This window comes from Ambystoma mexicanum, chromosome 5q (genome assembly GCF_040938575.1).
Source record: "Ambystoma mexicanum isolate Mex_15411 chromosome 5q, UKY_AmexF1_1, whole genome shotgun sequence".
Taxonomy (NCBI): Eukaryota; Metazoa; Chordata; class Amphibia; order Caudata; family Ambystomatidae; genus Ambystoma; species Ambystoma mexicanum.
Genome location: NC_090933.1, coordinates 164,697,747 through 164,715,220, shown reverse-complemented (window position 1 = coordinate 164,715,220; position 17,474 = coordinate 164,697,747). Strand labels below are relative to the sequence as shown.

General features: G+C 42.3%; 1 protein-coding gene across 5 annotated transcripts in view; it reads left to right on the top strand.

Moving 5' to 3' along the window:
- Positions 1 to 17,474, top strand: part of NETO1 (neuropilin and tolloid like 1) — a 1,259,189-nt gene that overhangs the window by 74,416 nt on the left and 1,167,299 nt on the right. For all 5 annotated transcript variants that reach the window (XM_069620705.1, XM_069620706.1, XM_069620704.1 and 2 more), the window contains exon 4: positions 1,977 to 2,225. In XM_069620705.1, coding sequence (XP_069476806.1) covers positions 1,977 to 2,225 — 249 coding nt within the window. The remainder of the gene's footprint in view (positions 1 to 1,976; positions 2,226 to 17,474) is intronic.

Below are 17,474 nucleotides of genomic sequence, written 5' to 3'. Positions count from 1 at the left end.
CAGGGTGGGAGATGTGAGGTCATCTTTCCACTCAGTCACCAGGTCGAGTATTATGTGAGGTGGAAACCTGTACCTCCCATGCACCTGGTCATCAGGCATCCCAAAAAGGCTGATCCTGGGTGTAAAAATTATGGCCCTGACTATCCTCCTCCTCCTGTGGTATCCCACGACCACTGCTGCGAGGAACGGTATATTCATCGTAGCGTCTAAGCTTGTTTGTTGTTTGCGTGCACTTTTATGCTGCGCGGGTCCGCGTATACCTGCTTCCTGCTGGCGTACGTGTTTCCGGATTAGCGCGTCTTTTTTGGCGCACGCGTTTGCCCTGTTCGATTCCATGAATATGTGTTGCAGGCACGCGTGTGGGCGTTCAGCGCATTTGCCTCCTGTACTTCCCCCATAACGCCCACATTTTCACGCGTTGTTCCCCATTTGGCGTGTTACGCCCTGTATTCCGCCTACTTTTGTTGTGTGCGCCGCGCTTTCGCTGTGCGCGAAGCGCATGCCTTTGGATGACATGTTTGCCCGCGTGCGCCACGCTGAATTTTAGCGCACATCCCAGAATTTACACGCGCACGGACTTCCATGAATCGATGTGCGTGGATTTCGCACGCTTACACTGCGATTTTCGCACTTGCGCTGCGATTCGCACGCTTTTGCACGCTTGCGCAGAGATTTTCGGCGCACATTTATTCCATTAATCGGCCTGTTAGTCTGTTCTTAAACGCCTCAACTCAGCTTTTCGTCCTTCTGAGGTTGATAAATGGGTACGAACACAGGTTGGGTGATAATGGGTGTACATTTCTTTTACGTAAAGCGCATAAGCGTAAGTGCTATATAATAACACATCATTATCATTTGGTCATGGACGTCTGCTTGCATTCACAGTAATTTGGTAATATGGGCCTTTACACACTGATCTTAACGATACATATGGCAATCCATTCTTGTATGAAATGTACATCACATTATAGTGATATAACCATATTTTTCATAGTGTACAATGCTATGCGATGCCACTTCCTTTTTTGTCAACAGGTGAAAGGTCATGTTCCATCGCTTCCCGCGAAATCACTTCGGGGTGGGGTCAAATGACATCACTTCTTGTGATGTCATCAGTGGTCAAGGGTCGTGTGATGTCACTTCCGCTACCCCTGGCATTTTGGTGAAATGACGTCCCTGACCAGGAACTGCAGTGTTATTAACTGTACACATTCATGGTCATTATTTCATTTAATCAGTTGATCCACAGGATGATATCGTTTGCATTCTGGTTCATGTCAGGGTAGAGAGAAAGGGAATGTCCTATTTTGTCATTGATGACTGGGAATCTACACACGTGCCTCGTGCCTCAACCTTCATTCTAGTTATTTTGTGAATTGCAAAAGTTGCAAAGGTATTTCAGTTCTGTGACCTTTCTGAATAGGAATTCACTGAACTCAAATTGTGCCTATCTCTATATATATATATATATATATATATATATATATATATATATATGTGTGTTATATCTTTATAGTGGATGTATGATAACTTGTATCTGTAAATTATGATTATAATCGTAATTGCTATTTTATAACGTGCTTAATACCAGAGATTCAGAGATTGGGTTCTAAGCGTGGGATCGGGATTCAACCCCCATGTGTTGCGGTGCATTGTCCTGCTTCCAATATGACCTATCCCCCGTCACCGAATGGAATGTTGGAGCTACTACAAGTGAACCAGTGAAGACGAGGAGAACTATACATCTAGCATTGACTCTGTCTTTGAAAAATTAATCCCTGATATCATTGCTGAAATAACATTGACACATTTAGGCCATGTTGGAACATAAATACGTGTGCGCCGGTACATTCTCTGAAGGGTATTAATGACATATTGTTTCACTAGTTTAACATTTCACAAAAATGCATGCTGAAAAGTATATTATAAATGACTCTCTGACAGTAAAAAAAAAAAGTTTTTTTTTTCTTTTCTAGCTGCCCCTAGACAGTGTATTGAACTTCATTTCGATGACAAGTACTCTATTGAACATTCTTGGGAGTGTAAATTTGATCACATTGAAGTTCGAGATGGACCCTTTGGATTTTCTCCAATTATTGGACGTTACTGTGGGCAGCAAAAACCACCTTTTATAAAATCTAGTGGCAGGTTCCTGTGGATTAAGTTTTTTGCTGACGGAGAGCTGCAATCTACAGGGTTTTCTGCACGTTATAATTTTACACAGGGTAAGTACACTGTCTTTCCAGTATATGTAGTATAAAATGCGATTTTTCATAGGCTGAATCTCAAAGGTAAAGTGTTTCAAAGTGTTTCTGTCACTAGGACATAGTTCAATTATTGAAGGAGAGAGAATAAGCTCTGAGGATATTCACACCCATCATCATGCCGATTGGCAATCATGTATAGTTCTGGGCTCCAGTTAAGTTGTTCTTCTTAATGCTGAGAAACAATGAGAACTGAGATATTACAACAATATAGCGAACACATGAAATGTTTTTATACTTTACACTCTTGAGAAGTACATTTCGCTTTTGTAAGAACTACAATAATCAGTTTGCTGATTGTAAATTAGTTAGGGTTTCACAGAGCGGTTTCCTTCAGTGATCTAGAATCATGCGTGAATTGGGGCTCAGAATTCACTTTTTTAGAATATTGCCACTGTTGTCACACAAATCATTTGTTTAAAGGTAAGTCACTACAGTTCCTGACAAAACAGCTGCATCATTGTACATGCCAACCTTTAAAGAGACTGAATGGAGCACCTCAGCTCTTGGATATTAAACAAAGTGATTATAGGTTTTTTGTTAAGGAAATATGGATACAGAAAAGCAATAACAGAAAACATGTAGATTAGAATGGTTTGAAACTCAAAATCACTTAAAATAACAAGTTCATAAATGGATGCTTTATGGAAATAGTTGTACTTGTTTATAAGACAACCTAAATGGCTTTGCGACTAATTTTAATGTTATGAGTAGTGTGCAATGTGGTCGGTTTATTGGGACCCCATTGTTTAGTCTTGCATTGAAGTAGAGGAAACAACAGGGAGCTTGAACTATAATCCTAGCTATCAATCCATATTTGAAGTTGTTAAGTGGTCTTCAGAACCTAAATTGTGGTCTTTTGGACATTCATGGGCAGAATATGCAAAAACGAAGCTGGACTTAAATGTATCCCTGCAGGAGTTTATATGGTGGTTCTTGAGTAACGTTGGATTAAGTGCCAATATGTAAATGGAGGCAGAAAGTGCAGAAATTAGTAGAGTGGGATTTGGAATTCTCATTAATCCGATGAAAAAGAATCCCTTAAGCGTTTCAACAATGTCAGCGATGCCTCCCAAACTTCATATTTGAAATGGCTGGAAGAAAAGGGCGTGGCTATCTATATGCAGCTAATTTTAACATTGGTCCAAGTGTAACAGCGCATGTATATACAAATATTGTGTTGCTATGTGGCTTGATACATAAAGGTCAATGCTAGCTGACCTTTATCTATGTTTTTCTGTTCAACCTCAGTAAAAGGTAGGTTTTGTAAATTGTGTCCCTCGTCTCTGCATTATTGAACTTGTTAAGTTTAGCAATTGTCACTTTAATGAACGTTGTGCTGTCTCTGAGGTGATGAGTTGAAAAGGGATGATGATCATTCTTATTTGGCTCGCCCATGGATTTTAGTTGCATAACGCCTGGCTAATTCCATTATATATAATACCAAACATTTCAATCTTTTTTTTTCAGTACAATAACACATTATGGCAGCTAGCATTCTGATAATACAAAATAAAAAAAAGAGAAGATTGATTTATGGTATCTTAGCACTCTTAGTGCTAAATTTCCAATGTGCTTGCTTTTATGATGTGGGTTTGGCGAATGTTTTCCAACTTACATATATGTGTACTTCGCCATGTGACTTTGCCAGGTGTTTATTTTCACAGGCATTTACATGTTATGTGCAACGTGCATACAACTCTTGAATGCACATAGATGTGCACAGATATATTTGATGTGAGAGCTCGCAAAAATGCACATTTGCATTTTATTTTGTTAATTTATTTTAGTTATTTGTTACACGCCCAGACCCTCGGGTATCACGGCGTGGTTACATGAAGGCTTAAGCATTATTCATACATTATTACAAAATACAGAAATTATTAACAGATGTGACGACATGGTACATAGCAGATGATAGTAGGATGAACAACATACAAGGTTTACCAATTCCACTGGAGTGTTTACATTAGCAGGGCTCCCTATGCTAATATTGGTTAAATAACCAAGTTTTTATCAGATTCTTGTAACCTGGGAAGGCGGGTTCTTTTTTGATATTGATAGGCAGGGTTTTCCGATGTTTAGGAGCTAAAACTAAGAAGCTGCTGCCCCCTGCTCTGCTAGTTTTGTAACAGGGGGTGCCAGCAGGTGGTTATTGTTGGATCTTAGTGATCTGGTGGATTCTTTTAACTGGAGAGTGTTGTTGATGAATTTTGGGCCTTTTTTGGAGAGGCATTTGTGCGCGATGCAGAGTGTTTTGAAGATGATTCTAGCTTTGATGGGAAGCCAGTGAACATCCTTGCTTGTCTTAGTGATGTGGACCGATTGTTTTATTCCTAATGCTGCCCTTAGGACTTTGTTTTGCAAGAGTTGCAATTTTGTGATGTTGGTATTGGATGTGCCTAATAGTAGCACATTGCAATAGTCCAGTTTTGACAATACTAGGGCCCTGGCCAACGTGAGGCAGTTGGAGGGGTTCAGGAATTGATGGCTGAGAGCAATACGTTTGGAGGTGTAAGCTGTGGAGGAGGCAAGTGTGTTAATATGCTTGGTCATAGTGAGACTAGCATCGAGGTGGACGTCTAACGTTTTCACTTGCTTCAGCACTGGAATAATGGTAGTATCGATTTTGTAGAAGAGTAATCCGGGCGGAGAGCCGCAATTTTGGCTAGGGATCCTACAATGAGAACTTCAGTCTTCTCGTCGTTAAGACAGAGACTATTTAGTGCCATCCAATTCTGTATGATGACATACATTTTGTTGATGGTAACAGTATCCTGGTCATAGTTGCCTGTGAGTGGTATGAGGATCTGAGTGTCATCCGCAAAATTGGTATAAATGACACCCATATCGTCTAATGCTGAGAAGAGGAGTTTAGTATAGTAGGGTAGCGGCATGCTCCTTGGGGCACCCTGATGGGGACGGAAAGGGGGTTGGCAGCTTCTTTTCCTATGAACACTCTGGAAGTGCGATCAGCTAAAAAGGATTTCACCCATGTAGTGGCATCACAGGAAAAGTTGAAATCCTGAGCAAGTGAGGTGCATAGTTTATCATGGTCTACGAGGTCAAATGCTGCAGAGAGATCTAACAGCAGGAGGATGCATAGTTTCCCTGAACCTCTAATCGCGTTCATCTGGATTTTAAGGTCCAAGAGTGCTGTTTCTGTGCTATGGTTGGGCCTAAAGCCTGATTGTCTGGTGCCGAGGAGCTGATGCTGTTCCGGGTGGGCTTGGATTTGATTATAGGCTAATTTGTCAATGATTTTGAGTAAGAATGGGACCGTGGTTATGGGACGGTAATTGGTCAGGATAGTAGGGTCCAGTGTAGGTTTTTTGAGAAGTGGGGTAACCCAGGCTTCTTTGAGGCCTACTGGTACTATGTTGGAATTGAAGGAAGAGTTGACAAATTTAGTGATAGTGGGAGTCAAAGTGGAGGCACATGCTATGACTAGGTTAGCTGGGACTGTATCTCCTTTGCAGTTGGAGGCTTTTAACTTAGAGATAGTGTTGAACACTAGTTCTTGGGTGACAGGGGTGAAATGGAATAAAGATTTGGGGTTATCAATAGTGGTAGGGAGGGGGTTAGGGGTAGGGGGAGTTTTGTCTGCTAATAGCAATCTTTTAGTAGTTATTATGTTCTGTAGCAAGGCAATTTTGGCGGCAAGTTCATCTTGTATGTTAGTACACCATTCTTTACTGGAGTTGGTAGATGTGACTGTTGGTTAGGGGTTTTCTAGTTCTCTAAGGATAGAGAAGAGTTCTTTGGTGTCTGATGTTGCGTTGCTGATAGGGGTGTTGTAGGAATTGGCTTTGTGAGAGATGATGGCTGTTTTGCATATTTTGTTGGCATCCTTAAAGGCTTTGGCTGAATCAGGGGTGGGGTTTTTACTATGCGCATGTTCAAGAGAGCGTTTAGTCCTTCTTAGGGAGACTAGTTCTTCATTAAACCAGAAATTCGGTTTTTTATTGGCACGTCGCGTTTTAGTTGTGATAGGAGATACTTCATTGATAGTGATGGAGAGGCATTTATGGTAGTAATCGGCAATGTCAGTGGGATCGTTACCGACAATTGAATGAGTTACTAGTGTTTTGTTCAGGGTCGGGACAAAGTCCTCTACGGTGAGCTTGCGAGGGTTCCTGCTTTCAAAGGTATCCATTACTATGGTTTTAGGAAGGCAGGGGTCATCACTCATGAGAAATGGTCTGTCCAGTTAAGTGTGGTGATTGGGCCTATGGTAAATTTGGTATTAAGAGTGAGAATCCAATCGAGAGTTCTGCCCTTGCTGTGTGTGGGTGCATCAACAAGTTGTTTGAAATTCATGTCTTTAAGTGCTAGGCGTAGGGCTGCTGCTTTCAGATCTTGGTCGTCATTGAATTCTAAGTTCATGTCCCCAAGAATTATACATTTAGTGTTAGGTTTTATGATGGGCGCGAGTAGTAGCTGAATTTATATTTCTGGGTGGCTGTTAGTACTGGGGGTTCTATAGATTACCACAATATTGATTGTGGTATTTTCATTCATACCCTGCAATTATTTCGATGGAACTTGAACTCATTTGGAGGTTGTTCTTGGAAATGATGGCAACACCACCTCCTGTGGTGATAGTTCTGTCGGTTCTGAGAATGGAGTAATCTGGTGGGATGGCCAGTGCTAACAGTGGCCCTGAGGCTTGACGTAGCCAGGATTCCGTAATTACTAATAGGTCCAGATTTAATTCAATGATCAGGTCATGTATTTTGATAGCATGGGCTCCTATAGATCGGGCATTGATGAGGGCATCTTTAAGGCTGATGGGTGGTTTGGGATCCTTTATGGGACAGGCTTAGTCATCTGGGAAGAAGCAGCCTGAGGAGTTCTTTTGGTGTTTGCTGCAATGGGTGGGACAAACTTTTCATTTTTCCAGTGGTCTAGGGGTTTGGGTGGTTTAGGAGGCAAAGGATTGAGTAAAGTATTATGGTGGAGTATTTTGGTGCATGCTCTTAGACGATGCGTTCTGTCAATCCCTTTGATGGGGTACGTTTTGAAGTTGGCTAAATGTTTAGGGAGTGACAGGAGGTCGTCTGAGCAAGTTGAAGGAGAGGGCTCTCCCTCACGTATCATGCTGCGGGCATTGAGACTGGGAAAGTGGTTGAGGTTGGGTGGGAATGGAGGCGTGAGTGGGAGGAATGGGGTAGGACAGGGAATTGGGTAGTGTCTCGGGCAAGCCAGTCTTGCGAGGCCATTACTGAGAGTAAGGAAGTGATTACTTGTGCAGGGTGTATTAGCTTGGACAAAGCAGAAAGGGAACATAATGAAGAGTATCCAGCCTAGCATAACTGTATCCGGTATCGTATGGCATGGGAGGGCTAGATAGTCAACTCTATGCTGGAGTCAGAGCGGGAGGTAGTTGGTATGTAAGTGGTGGTGGGCTAAAGAGTGTCAGATGGGTTGAGTACTAAAGCAATAAGGGCAAGTGATATGCTCTGAGCAGATATGCTCTGATAGGCGATATGTGAATCTGGTCCTAGACCAAGGAACAACGTGCTCCGGGATGTTAGGTGGTGGATAGGCTTAATGTGGTAGCGACACAAACGTAAAGTGGCCGGTGGGCTAGAAACACTAAACTGAAAGAGATGCCAGATGCTGGATAGGCTGGGTGTAATAGCAATACAATACAAAATGCAAAGAATATGACATAACACAGTGGCTAAGTCTGATAGGTTACGAGTAATGGCTGATAAGATAGGCTCAGTATGGTAACAACAAAGCAAAGTGGCATGACAGGTAACAAGCCCATTGGAATACTTTGCCCTGGCGGAGGTGAAAGCAGGGAACAAGTAGTTGTCTTACACATATGCAGGTCACATCACTATGAATGGGGGCCAGGTTGCATCATGGTCAAGAGTACAGTAAGGTAGTACTAATTGCTTAGGTACAGAAATAACATCTAAAATAAAGCTAGCAATGCGTTGAATAAAGCACTATAACAGACTTAAGACCATATGAGCAATTATGTTTGATGCAAGTTAATAATACATGTAGTGTGGCAGTCAGAACAGCGTGGCTCGAGAATGTGAGACTAGGGGCAACAGTAGTGGAAGCTGCGCACAAGAAGTTGTTTAGTACATCGAGTCAACGCAACAATAAGCAAACAAGAGTAAACACGTTATGGGCATGCCGAGTTAGAGGCCTATAGACTATTGGGTCTGCGAGGACATAAACAATGTAAACAATCATTACCGAATACAAGCAACCCACTTTAATACTTGGCGAGATCCACAAGTAAGGGACAGTGTGGTAAGATGGATCAGCATCAGGCGAGGTAAGCCGCCTAATAGTGCGTGCCGGTGTCAGGAAGGGATCCTCAGGATGGTCACCAGATGATAGTGGGGAGCTGAAGGGTGCTAAATGAAGTCCGTGGGTAAGAGTAAGTGGTGCCAGTGAAGGTGAAGTTTCCGACTTTTTTGTCCTGGATATCTTAAGGGTTTAGATATGTGGCACCTACCAGCGCGCTAACAGGCGCAGAACAGGCCCTTTGCCAAAGCCCTTAGCCGGAAGGGCTGCAGCTGGCTCCTTCCGCTTGCCGGTGAAACGTCGGTCGCAGCTGATGAAGCGGAGCCGGTGGCCGTTTCAAAGTAATATCGCTCAGCTACCGTGGAGGCTGCATTCAAAGAAAAAGTAATGTCGAGCTGCATGTTATTACATACACAGCACGGTCGGGTTCTCCAACCTGATTTGGGCGCCTATGCTGATCCGCTGATCAGCTGATCCTGCAGCTTCCAGTTGTCCGGTGGAGGGGAGATGGGCTCCTGGCCTGTCCGTGTGTGGTCAGTAAATGGGGGTTTACAGGTGTAGAACAGGCCCTTTGCCGAAGCCCTTAGCCGGAAGGGCTGCAGCCGGCTCCTTCCGCCTGCCGGTGGAAACACACGGAGAAATTCACGAGCGTTGCTGGGCAACCTCAGTCACAGCTGATGAAGCGGAGCTGGTGGCCATTTCAAAGTAATATCGCTCAGCTACTGTGGAGGCTGGATTCAAAGAAAAAGCAATGTCGAGCTGCATGTTATTACATACACAGCAGGGTCGGGTTCTCCAACCTGATTTGAGAGCATGTGCCGATCCGTTGATCAGCTGCTCCTGCAGCTTCCAGTAGTCTGGTGGAGGGGAGAGGGGCTCCTGCCCTTTCCGTGTGTGGTCAGCAACTGGCCTTGATGAAATACCATGGAAAACCATGTTGTACTAAGAGTTGTAGTGTGTATGGATTTGGGCATTTGGGCTCAGCATCCACAGCCTTTGAACATGTTAGCACATGCATACTGATATGTTAGCGCTACTCAAGCAACGATAATAAGCTGCATAATATTTACATGTATCTCCCTGGTGCTGTTGTACTTTAAAATCGGATAATCCTTTCTTGTATGTGCATTAAAAATGCAAGTAGTTATATTGTCAATGAATCATGTTTTTAAAAGAAACCAGGAACCAGAAAGTGGAGCATTTGTATGTGTGCTATTCAGTTTGAAAGTCCTGAACACATTTCTTCTGTAGAAACATACTACATATACAAAACAAAGTTAACTATGGTAAAATACTAATGGAAAAAGCTTGATTTTGCAAACCTTGATTTGCAACTGTCATTACTCTGCTATGGAAATATATTCGAGGACAGCAATTTTCCAGCTTCAAATGATGAAATTGTACTTTTAGAAGTACCAGTGTAATTGGGAAGTGGTCTACATTGCAAAATGATAACTCTATTCAAGTCTTTGATTGTAGTTCTACCACTTTTATGAGCCCCTCTAACCATGTTTACAAATCTTCTGAACATTGAAATACTTATTTCCACTCACAAAATGTATTGGAAAAATGAAATACCCATTAATGTCTGTTCTGAAAGAGCTCTATGTTGCAGGACAAATCCTTCGTTTTAGAGGACAATAGGAGGAGGATTAATCCACAAGGAAAACTATCTAGACGTACTTTAATTGACACATATTAAGATCGTTTACTGAATGGGCATGCATAAAAGAAATGTCACTCATATGGAAAGTTCATGTATATATATAAACATGTGAATTCATTTGTGTCATAGAAACGGTCTCCTGTTAATATAGCTCTTTTGCACATTTCACAGTGGTTGACTGTGCCCAGGAAATGATATGCTACGGGATGGCATTTATACGCCGAATATGGTTTTCATTTTGATGGTTGTGTTTGACATTTGTGTAGCAAGGTCAAACTACAACGATGGCACACATTTAACAAAATGTCAGATGTTATTTGAATTCATATCAATAATGTGTAGCACATGGAGGGGTGCATTTGAAGAGACCATGGAGTTCCCACAATTGATGCCTTTATTCTAGTGACAGAGTTGCAGGTGCAGTGGCAGTGGTAACCACTTCCTGGCCTGATGGAAAAACCAGCGATCAAGACACTCAGGGAAAGTCTACTCAGGAGACTCAACTATGGCACACTTCATGGTGCTTGGCTGGATGCGGTCTGTGTGCAAATGAGCCAGATAAAGCCAATTGTGTCCATAGCCACCATGCAGCAGGATGTATGGACAGGCTTCTTTCCCTATTCCAAGCCTATGCAAGACAAGATGACATATGTCTTTGAAAGAAATGGGCAACGCCATATTTACCTTTATCTCATTGCTTGGTGAGGTTTATCAAAGGGTCCCTCACCAAATTCGAGATCATATACTTGGCTGTTCTGTTACACACATCACCACCATATTTTGGAAGGGCAGGTACACTCTGCATCTCAATGAATTCATGGCGTGTGTTCCAATTGACAAGGGGCCTGGTCGAGCAGGTTACGTACACTATTGTTGAATTACCCACTGAGCATCCACTACAAATGAAAATGGCTTTCCTTCCAACCAGTGTTTACATGCCATTAGTTATAGGTGCAACATAAATTACTAAGATACTATAATTGGCCAGGAGGATCGCTTTGGGGCAAACACATTTGTCTTGGAAGCAAGACAACCCAGAGTAACACAGGTTTGAATCCCGGTCCCGCACTTAGAGACTATTATCCAGTAGTAAATGTGTTACAAAAGATTATTAATAAATGAGAAATGATATGACACCATGAGCAGTGTCAGTGTAAGCACTACTGTTGCGCCAATCCATCAGAAGATAACTGTTAGGAGAAATGTTGTCCATTGGATAAGTACTGTTGTCAGGGGATTCAGGAGGACGTTATGTAAATTGCCAGTGACAGCTCTGTCATAACAGTAATAGAGGATATGTGTATCTCACTGTCTGTGTTCTGTCGACTGTTTTCTCATATATGTGAGTGGCATGATGTTATGCAACGTTTGACTGTATTTGTTGTTAAGATAATCATTACTCATTTGGTATACCTGCTTGCTAGTTCTGCCATTTGCAAGTGATGCATGTGGTACCATGTAAGAATAGAGAGTACATTGACATACCTTGAAACCACTTGCATTATGCATTGTCTACAGGTCGCAACATTGCAAGAGGTTTTCATACATTATCTAAATAATTATATGAAACAGAAACAGTTATTTTTGTATGGTCACAATCTCGTGTTTGCTGCCTGTGCTGAGTCACATCTGAAGCCATTGCTTATCTGTTCTCCTAACCCTGTACTTACCCTCTTTATTGGTATTGGTGTGAGTGTTCCACGTCAGGGTTATCTGGTTGACTAATCCTCTTGCAGGCAACTCTGCCAGCCGAGATCTATAAGGTTGAACGTACTGCAATGAATTTCAGTGGGTAATTGGTCATAAAATATTTCTGCCACAGATTTGTGTAGATGTCTTAAACAGGATGTTGGTACAGCAAATGGCTGTTCCATTACTTGCAGAACGGTCCACTTGTTGTCCTATTGCCAGCTTACATTCTAGGGCCAATGCAAGTATATATTCTGTCCAAGGCCAAGGGACATTTTGGCACTAAGGTAATTGCAAGTGGCCTTATTTTGTATATAGCCAATCCCTAATGTTTGCTTCCTAAAGTGTCCTTGCTGAAGCACCGGATTATCACCATCCATTATTCCATGGCTGTATAGGTTTAGGATACATGGCGGATATCGATATACTATATTCTTCTTATATACTTAATCATAGTTGCAAATGTAGTGTTCTCTGTGCCTCCAAGTGGCAAGTCAACTCCTGATTCCAGTGGTATGGGTCTTGCAAGAGGAGCATGCAATGCCGTTTTTCAGTGCTGAAATGTTGGTATATTGCGTCACTGACCTCAGTGTCTAGACATTTTCAATCTAGTCTGAAAATACATCTGCATCACCCCCATCTTCCTCGCGGAGCTCATTTGCTCTGCGGCCATGGCCAGGCTCCATTTTGGAATGCTGTGGATAGCCTGGGACGCAGTAGATCAGGCTGGTCTAAATACGTGCATCTTCTAAGTGATTGCTGTTATCTAAATTTCTAATCGGACTGCTTGTTCTTGAATGTTTAGCATACTCTCTTAGGCGAGCAAACTGCACAGTGCATTGAGAATAGACAGTGAAGTTTGCATTTTAGGTGCATATGGGTTTTCTGCGACGTGCCAATCAGTTTTGCTGGTGCAAATGGTGGCTTAGCACCTCTATGGGCTTGTCTTTTTATGCCTCGTTTCCAAATGGAGCCCTAACAGCATGCAGAAAGTACCCAACGAATCATCGTGTGCGGACATCACATGGTGTTCCAACCCCACCATACATCAGACTAGACCAGTGGTCTTCAAACTATGGAGCTGTCCCCCACCGCCGCGTATCCCCAAGGATGGCAAGGGTGGGTGGGGGTGCAAAGCCCAGTTTAAACACACTATTCCTGTATGTGTATTTACAGTATCAGTGAAACAAATGACTTAAAGGGATATTCAGGTTGCAGTACATGAGAAATGTCACCAACTATCATTTATAAATCAACTAAAAGAGCACCACCATCATTGTAACATAACCATAACTCTACCACCACTATGCAGTGTTCATGACGTCTCTCGAAATGATAATTACCCTGTAAACTTTACTTTTGCAGCTCCTTGGGTGCATTTACTTTGTGCTTTCCCTTAAATTAAAAGTTAGCGAACCATACATATTTATTTTGGTCTTGTAACATGACATGTTAAAACACCCTAAGCATTTTCCTTTTCTTCTTTTCGTTAATAATTACTTTTCATTGATGAAGTCTGATTCAAAATGTGGCCATGTGTATGTCATGTCTGTTGGCATACATGGCGTCATGAGCAGTGCATAGGGGGGACAGAGTTATGGCTGTTTTAAGATGCTGGTGGCGCCATTATGATGGTTTTCCATATTGTAACTGGTCATTTATTTTTCTAGCAGTGTAATCATAACGTCCCTTTAAGGATGTTTTTTGTCTGAATTTTTTAGGTTTTTAATAGGCCAACATAATTTATAACATCCTTTTTATCAAATGGTTTACACTGCATTTCAACCAGGTATGACCTGTAGCAGAGCTCAGTGAGCACGTTATGATATGATATGATATTGTATTTATATCACGCTCATACACAGGTGTTTCAAAGCGCGACAAGGCAAGGGAGGGGAACAGGGGAGACAAAACAGCGATCTTACTAGGCCCAGTGACATTGAGAACGTGCAAGTGCATGGGAGAGGGGGAGGGGAGAAATGCATCAAAGGGAGGGAGAAAGTGGAAAGTGTAGAGCAAAGGAGAACCAGGATAAATAATAATAAAATAAATAAAGAATGAAATCAGCACAAAGTGGTAGTGCAGCCAAGTGGAAACTGCTAGGTTTGAGGCATCAGATCAGGTGGGTCTGATACGTACAGGAGGGGAAAAAAGGGGGGGGGGTGTATGGGTACAGATACAAACCCCAGTGCAAGGGCTGGCCCGGAGGCAGTGCGGTAGGGACTTTGACCAGAACAGGGCCTTTGGTCAAAAGGAAAATGGCAGTTCTCAAAGAAGTGCATTGATAATAAAACTTAGATACATTTACTTTACTTGTATTTCCCTCCACTGAAATGCAAAATACAATGTGCCTCATGTCGAATTCACAGTGATTTGGTAAATAAGTGGTGGCAATTCCATTCTCAGCACTTTTATGAGTGGCAACAGAATTCCCACCTCATTTACAGCAACGCTGAATTCAGACTTTGGAGCTCAAGGGGGCGATTCACCATCAGTAACATACTGCAGGTGAACCCTCCACTCTACCACCAGAAATTGGCATATTTACTGCACGCTGTTACCACTTGCGGTGAATCCACCAGAAATGGGTATTTACAATTCCCTACCACCACCCTTAATGCCGTGGTGATACCACAGAACCGAGTGGTGGTTATGGTAAATGAGTTTTCCATACACGAGTGGATTTATTACCAATTTACCGCCAAATTTATAATGAGGCCCAATGTACATTAGAATCTTCATGGAATTGGGAATAGACTCTGTTTACACACTTCACAAAGAAACAATTTTGTGTTTCACCCACCCCTCAAGCAACCCAGGCTCACCCAAAACAGTAGAAATATGATACGACCTACATCACACCACTACCAACCACTGTGCAGTGTGAGGAACCTGAGGGCGCCCTCACTTCTTTTCCCCTGATATCCTCGCCCAGGAAAGGTCATTGCTGACCCTGGGGGTGGATATGCAAGGGAGGATCACCTGGGAGGAGGAGACTTGGGGAGTGGGGATGAGGCACCCTTGGGTGAGACAATGTATCCCCATTTCCCTTTCATAAGGAATCACATGTCCCCCAGGCTTTTATGGGATATTTCCAATCCCTTCCCTATTGTGTTAGAAAACCATCTCCCAATGTATATCACTATGGTAATGAGGCAAGGAAGAGACCAGATAGCAACATACATACATCCTTTTTTAACTCAGACATGAACACACATCCATCCTTTATTAACTCAGACATACACAAACACCACTCTGGTACTGGGACAAAGAAGAAGGATTCTGGGTACCAAGACCATTGTGAACTCAATTTGAATGGCCTGCGCCTGAAGCCAAAGGGAGGTATAAATAGCTCGCTCAGGTGAGGCTAATCGAGAAGAGGATGGAGAAAAAGAAGGAGGAAGAAGCAGGGAGACATGTGTCCGAAGTGCTGAGGTGATGCAGAGTCATTGCAGCAGAAGCAGATTGTGGCGGGCATTGTCGGAAGATCCATGGTGGCAGGGGCAGCCTCTGACCTCCTGCAGTCAAGAGGACTCCCTTTCCAGTCCCCTGAGGTGTCGGACACCCTGGAAGAAGGGACTGCTGATTCTGAAACAGCAGCAGCATAGTGGAGAAGCTCACACAAAGACAGTCTACCTCATGAGTCAAGTGTGGCTGAATGACTCCGGGATGCTGTAGTGCGAGCTGCGTTGTGAAGGCAGGTCAGCGCGCTTGTGAGTGAGCATAGTACCACAGAATAAATGGGATTGCCGGTCCACATGTAAAACATTGATGTTTAATGACTACGGTAATGTGAAAGTTGGTAACTGGAGATAAGCACGTGAGCGGCAGCGCTTTCCGTGGTTATCTCCGGTGATTCGACCTGCATATGCTAAGACTAAAAGGTCTGGGACACAGAGTCACTAACTTTGTAAGATGCTAGAAAATTCATATCCTCGCCAACAATCATTAGAAGGATTGGTTTTGAACACTAAAGGATTACGGACCGTAGTTACCAACTCATAGAACTAAGAGCATCTGAGTCATGGAAACAGACATAAGTGGGTTGTGAACAAGATAAGAACAGGTATACATTTTTCATAGTCAGTGGACGGAGATGATTAGCTAACAGCAAGACGTTACCCAAAGTTCTAGGGCTGAGCTAATGAGCCCGAGTAAAAGCAGACAAGCACTTCAATACTTCAGACAGACTGTCTTTGTTTGGAGTTCAAAGAAAAGAGTGAACATTGAGCCCTACAGGAAATAGGGTAAGATGGATATTCGTTTACAATTATGTGTTGCTATGTGAAATATTGTAAGGCTTTGAGTAGCATAGGAAACAGCAGTTTGCTGATGATAGGGAACACAGATTCTATATGAGGGTGTAGAAGGAGCAGTAGCCCCTGATGAAGTTCTATGGATGTTTACCAAATATGAGAGAACTAAACATGTTGGGCTGAGCTTTGTGATTGAATAGATCCAGTTACTGGGTTTTATGAATTTTGTATGAAGTTGTGTTGTGCATATGAATGAGGATGTATTAGTATTTAGTGTCTTTAATATTATAGCACTTAGGATTTTAGGATTGCTTTCAGGCTGGGCACTTTTCAAATGTTCATGTTATACTTATGGTTTGGTACTGTCTCTCTGTTGAACCTTTAGATACAATGGGGTTCTAGTACCTGTCGAATTAATTGTCTAAATTAAGTATTTTACTAATTCAATTGATATGAGCATAATGAATGTCTAGAGTATCGATTTCGAGCCGTCCATGTTTCTATGTTCTAAAAGGTTATGTTTTATTCCTTATAATATAGGGCATGCGGGCATCTCATTTAATAATTGGCCCATTGCTTACTTGGATGCCGGAGATGTTCCTGTTGCTGATACATATGATAAATATACAATGTGTTGAGTGGAAAAATAAAATAGGTACCTCAGAATGCACTGCAAATAATAATTATCTAAATTTAGTAGAATGCAATTAACAGGTTTTTTGTATTGTAAATTAAGGGATCAGCCATTCTGTGCAAACGCCACCACTGCACAAAATAAAAAGAAACGCAACATACAATGTGCCTTTTTAATTAATGACTGTAATGGTTCACAGATAGCTTTTTTAGAAGAAAGAATTCGAAAAATGTAGTCATGGATTTAATTAACTATTCCAGTGGCAGCTGGAAGCCTCCTCCTTGCAGGGTCTAGCAGCTGGCATTTTGATGTCACAATTCAACTCTAATACTATGTCTCAAATTAACAGTGATGGCACTTGCATATTATAGTTCAGAAATGACATCACAACGAAATTGTAATCTATGGGATAAAGAATCCCTACTGTCAGTCGTAATGATATTGCAATTCACGAGGAGTTCTGAGACCAAATAGAGGAACAAGGCAGAAGGTTGAGGTCCTTTTTAAGGTCCAACAACTCTGAGGCGCCTTATAATAAATGGCACCCTGCAATAGGTCTATACAAGCCTGGAAATAATGTTATTATTACAGGATAGTTGTGTCACCACAGCTGATCTGTAATAAGATAATGACATCACCACTGCATCAGTTATTATGCTTCAATTATGACGTCCCAATGCCCCTGCTTGAGC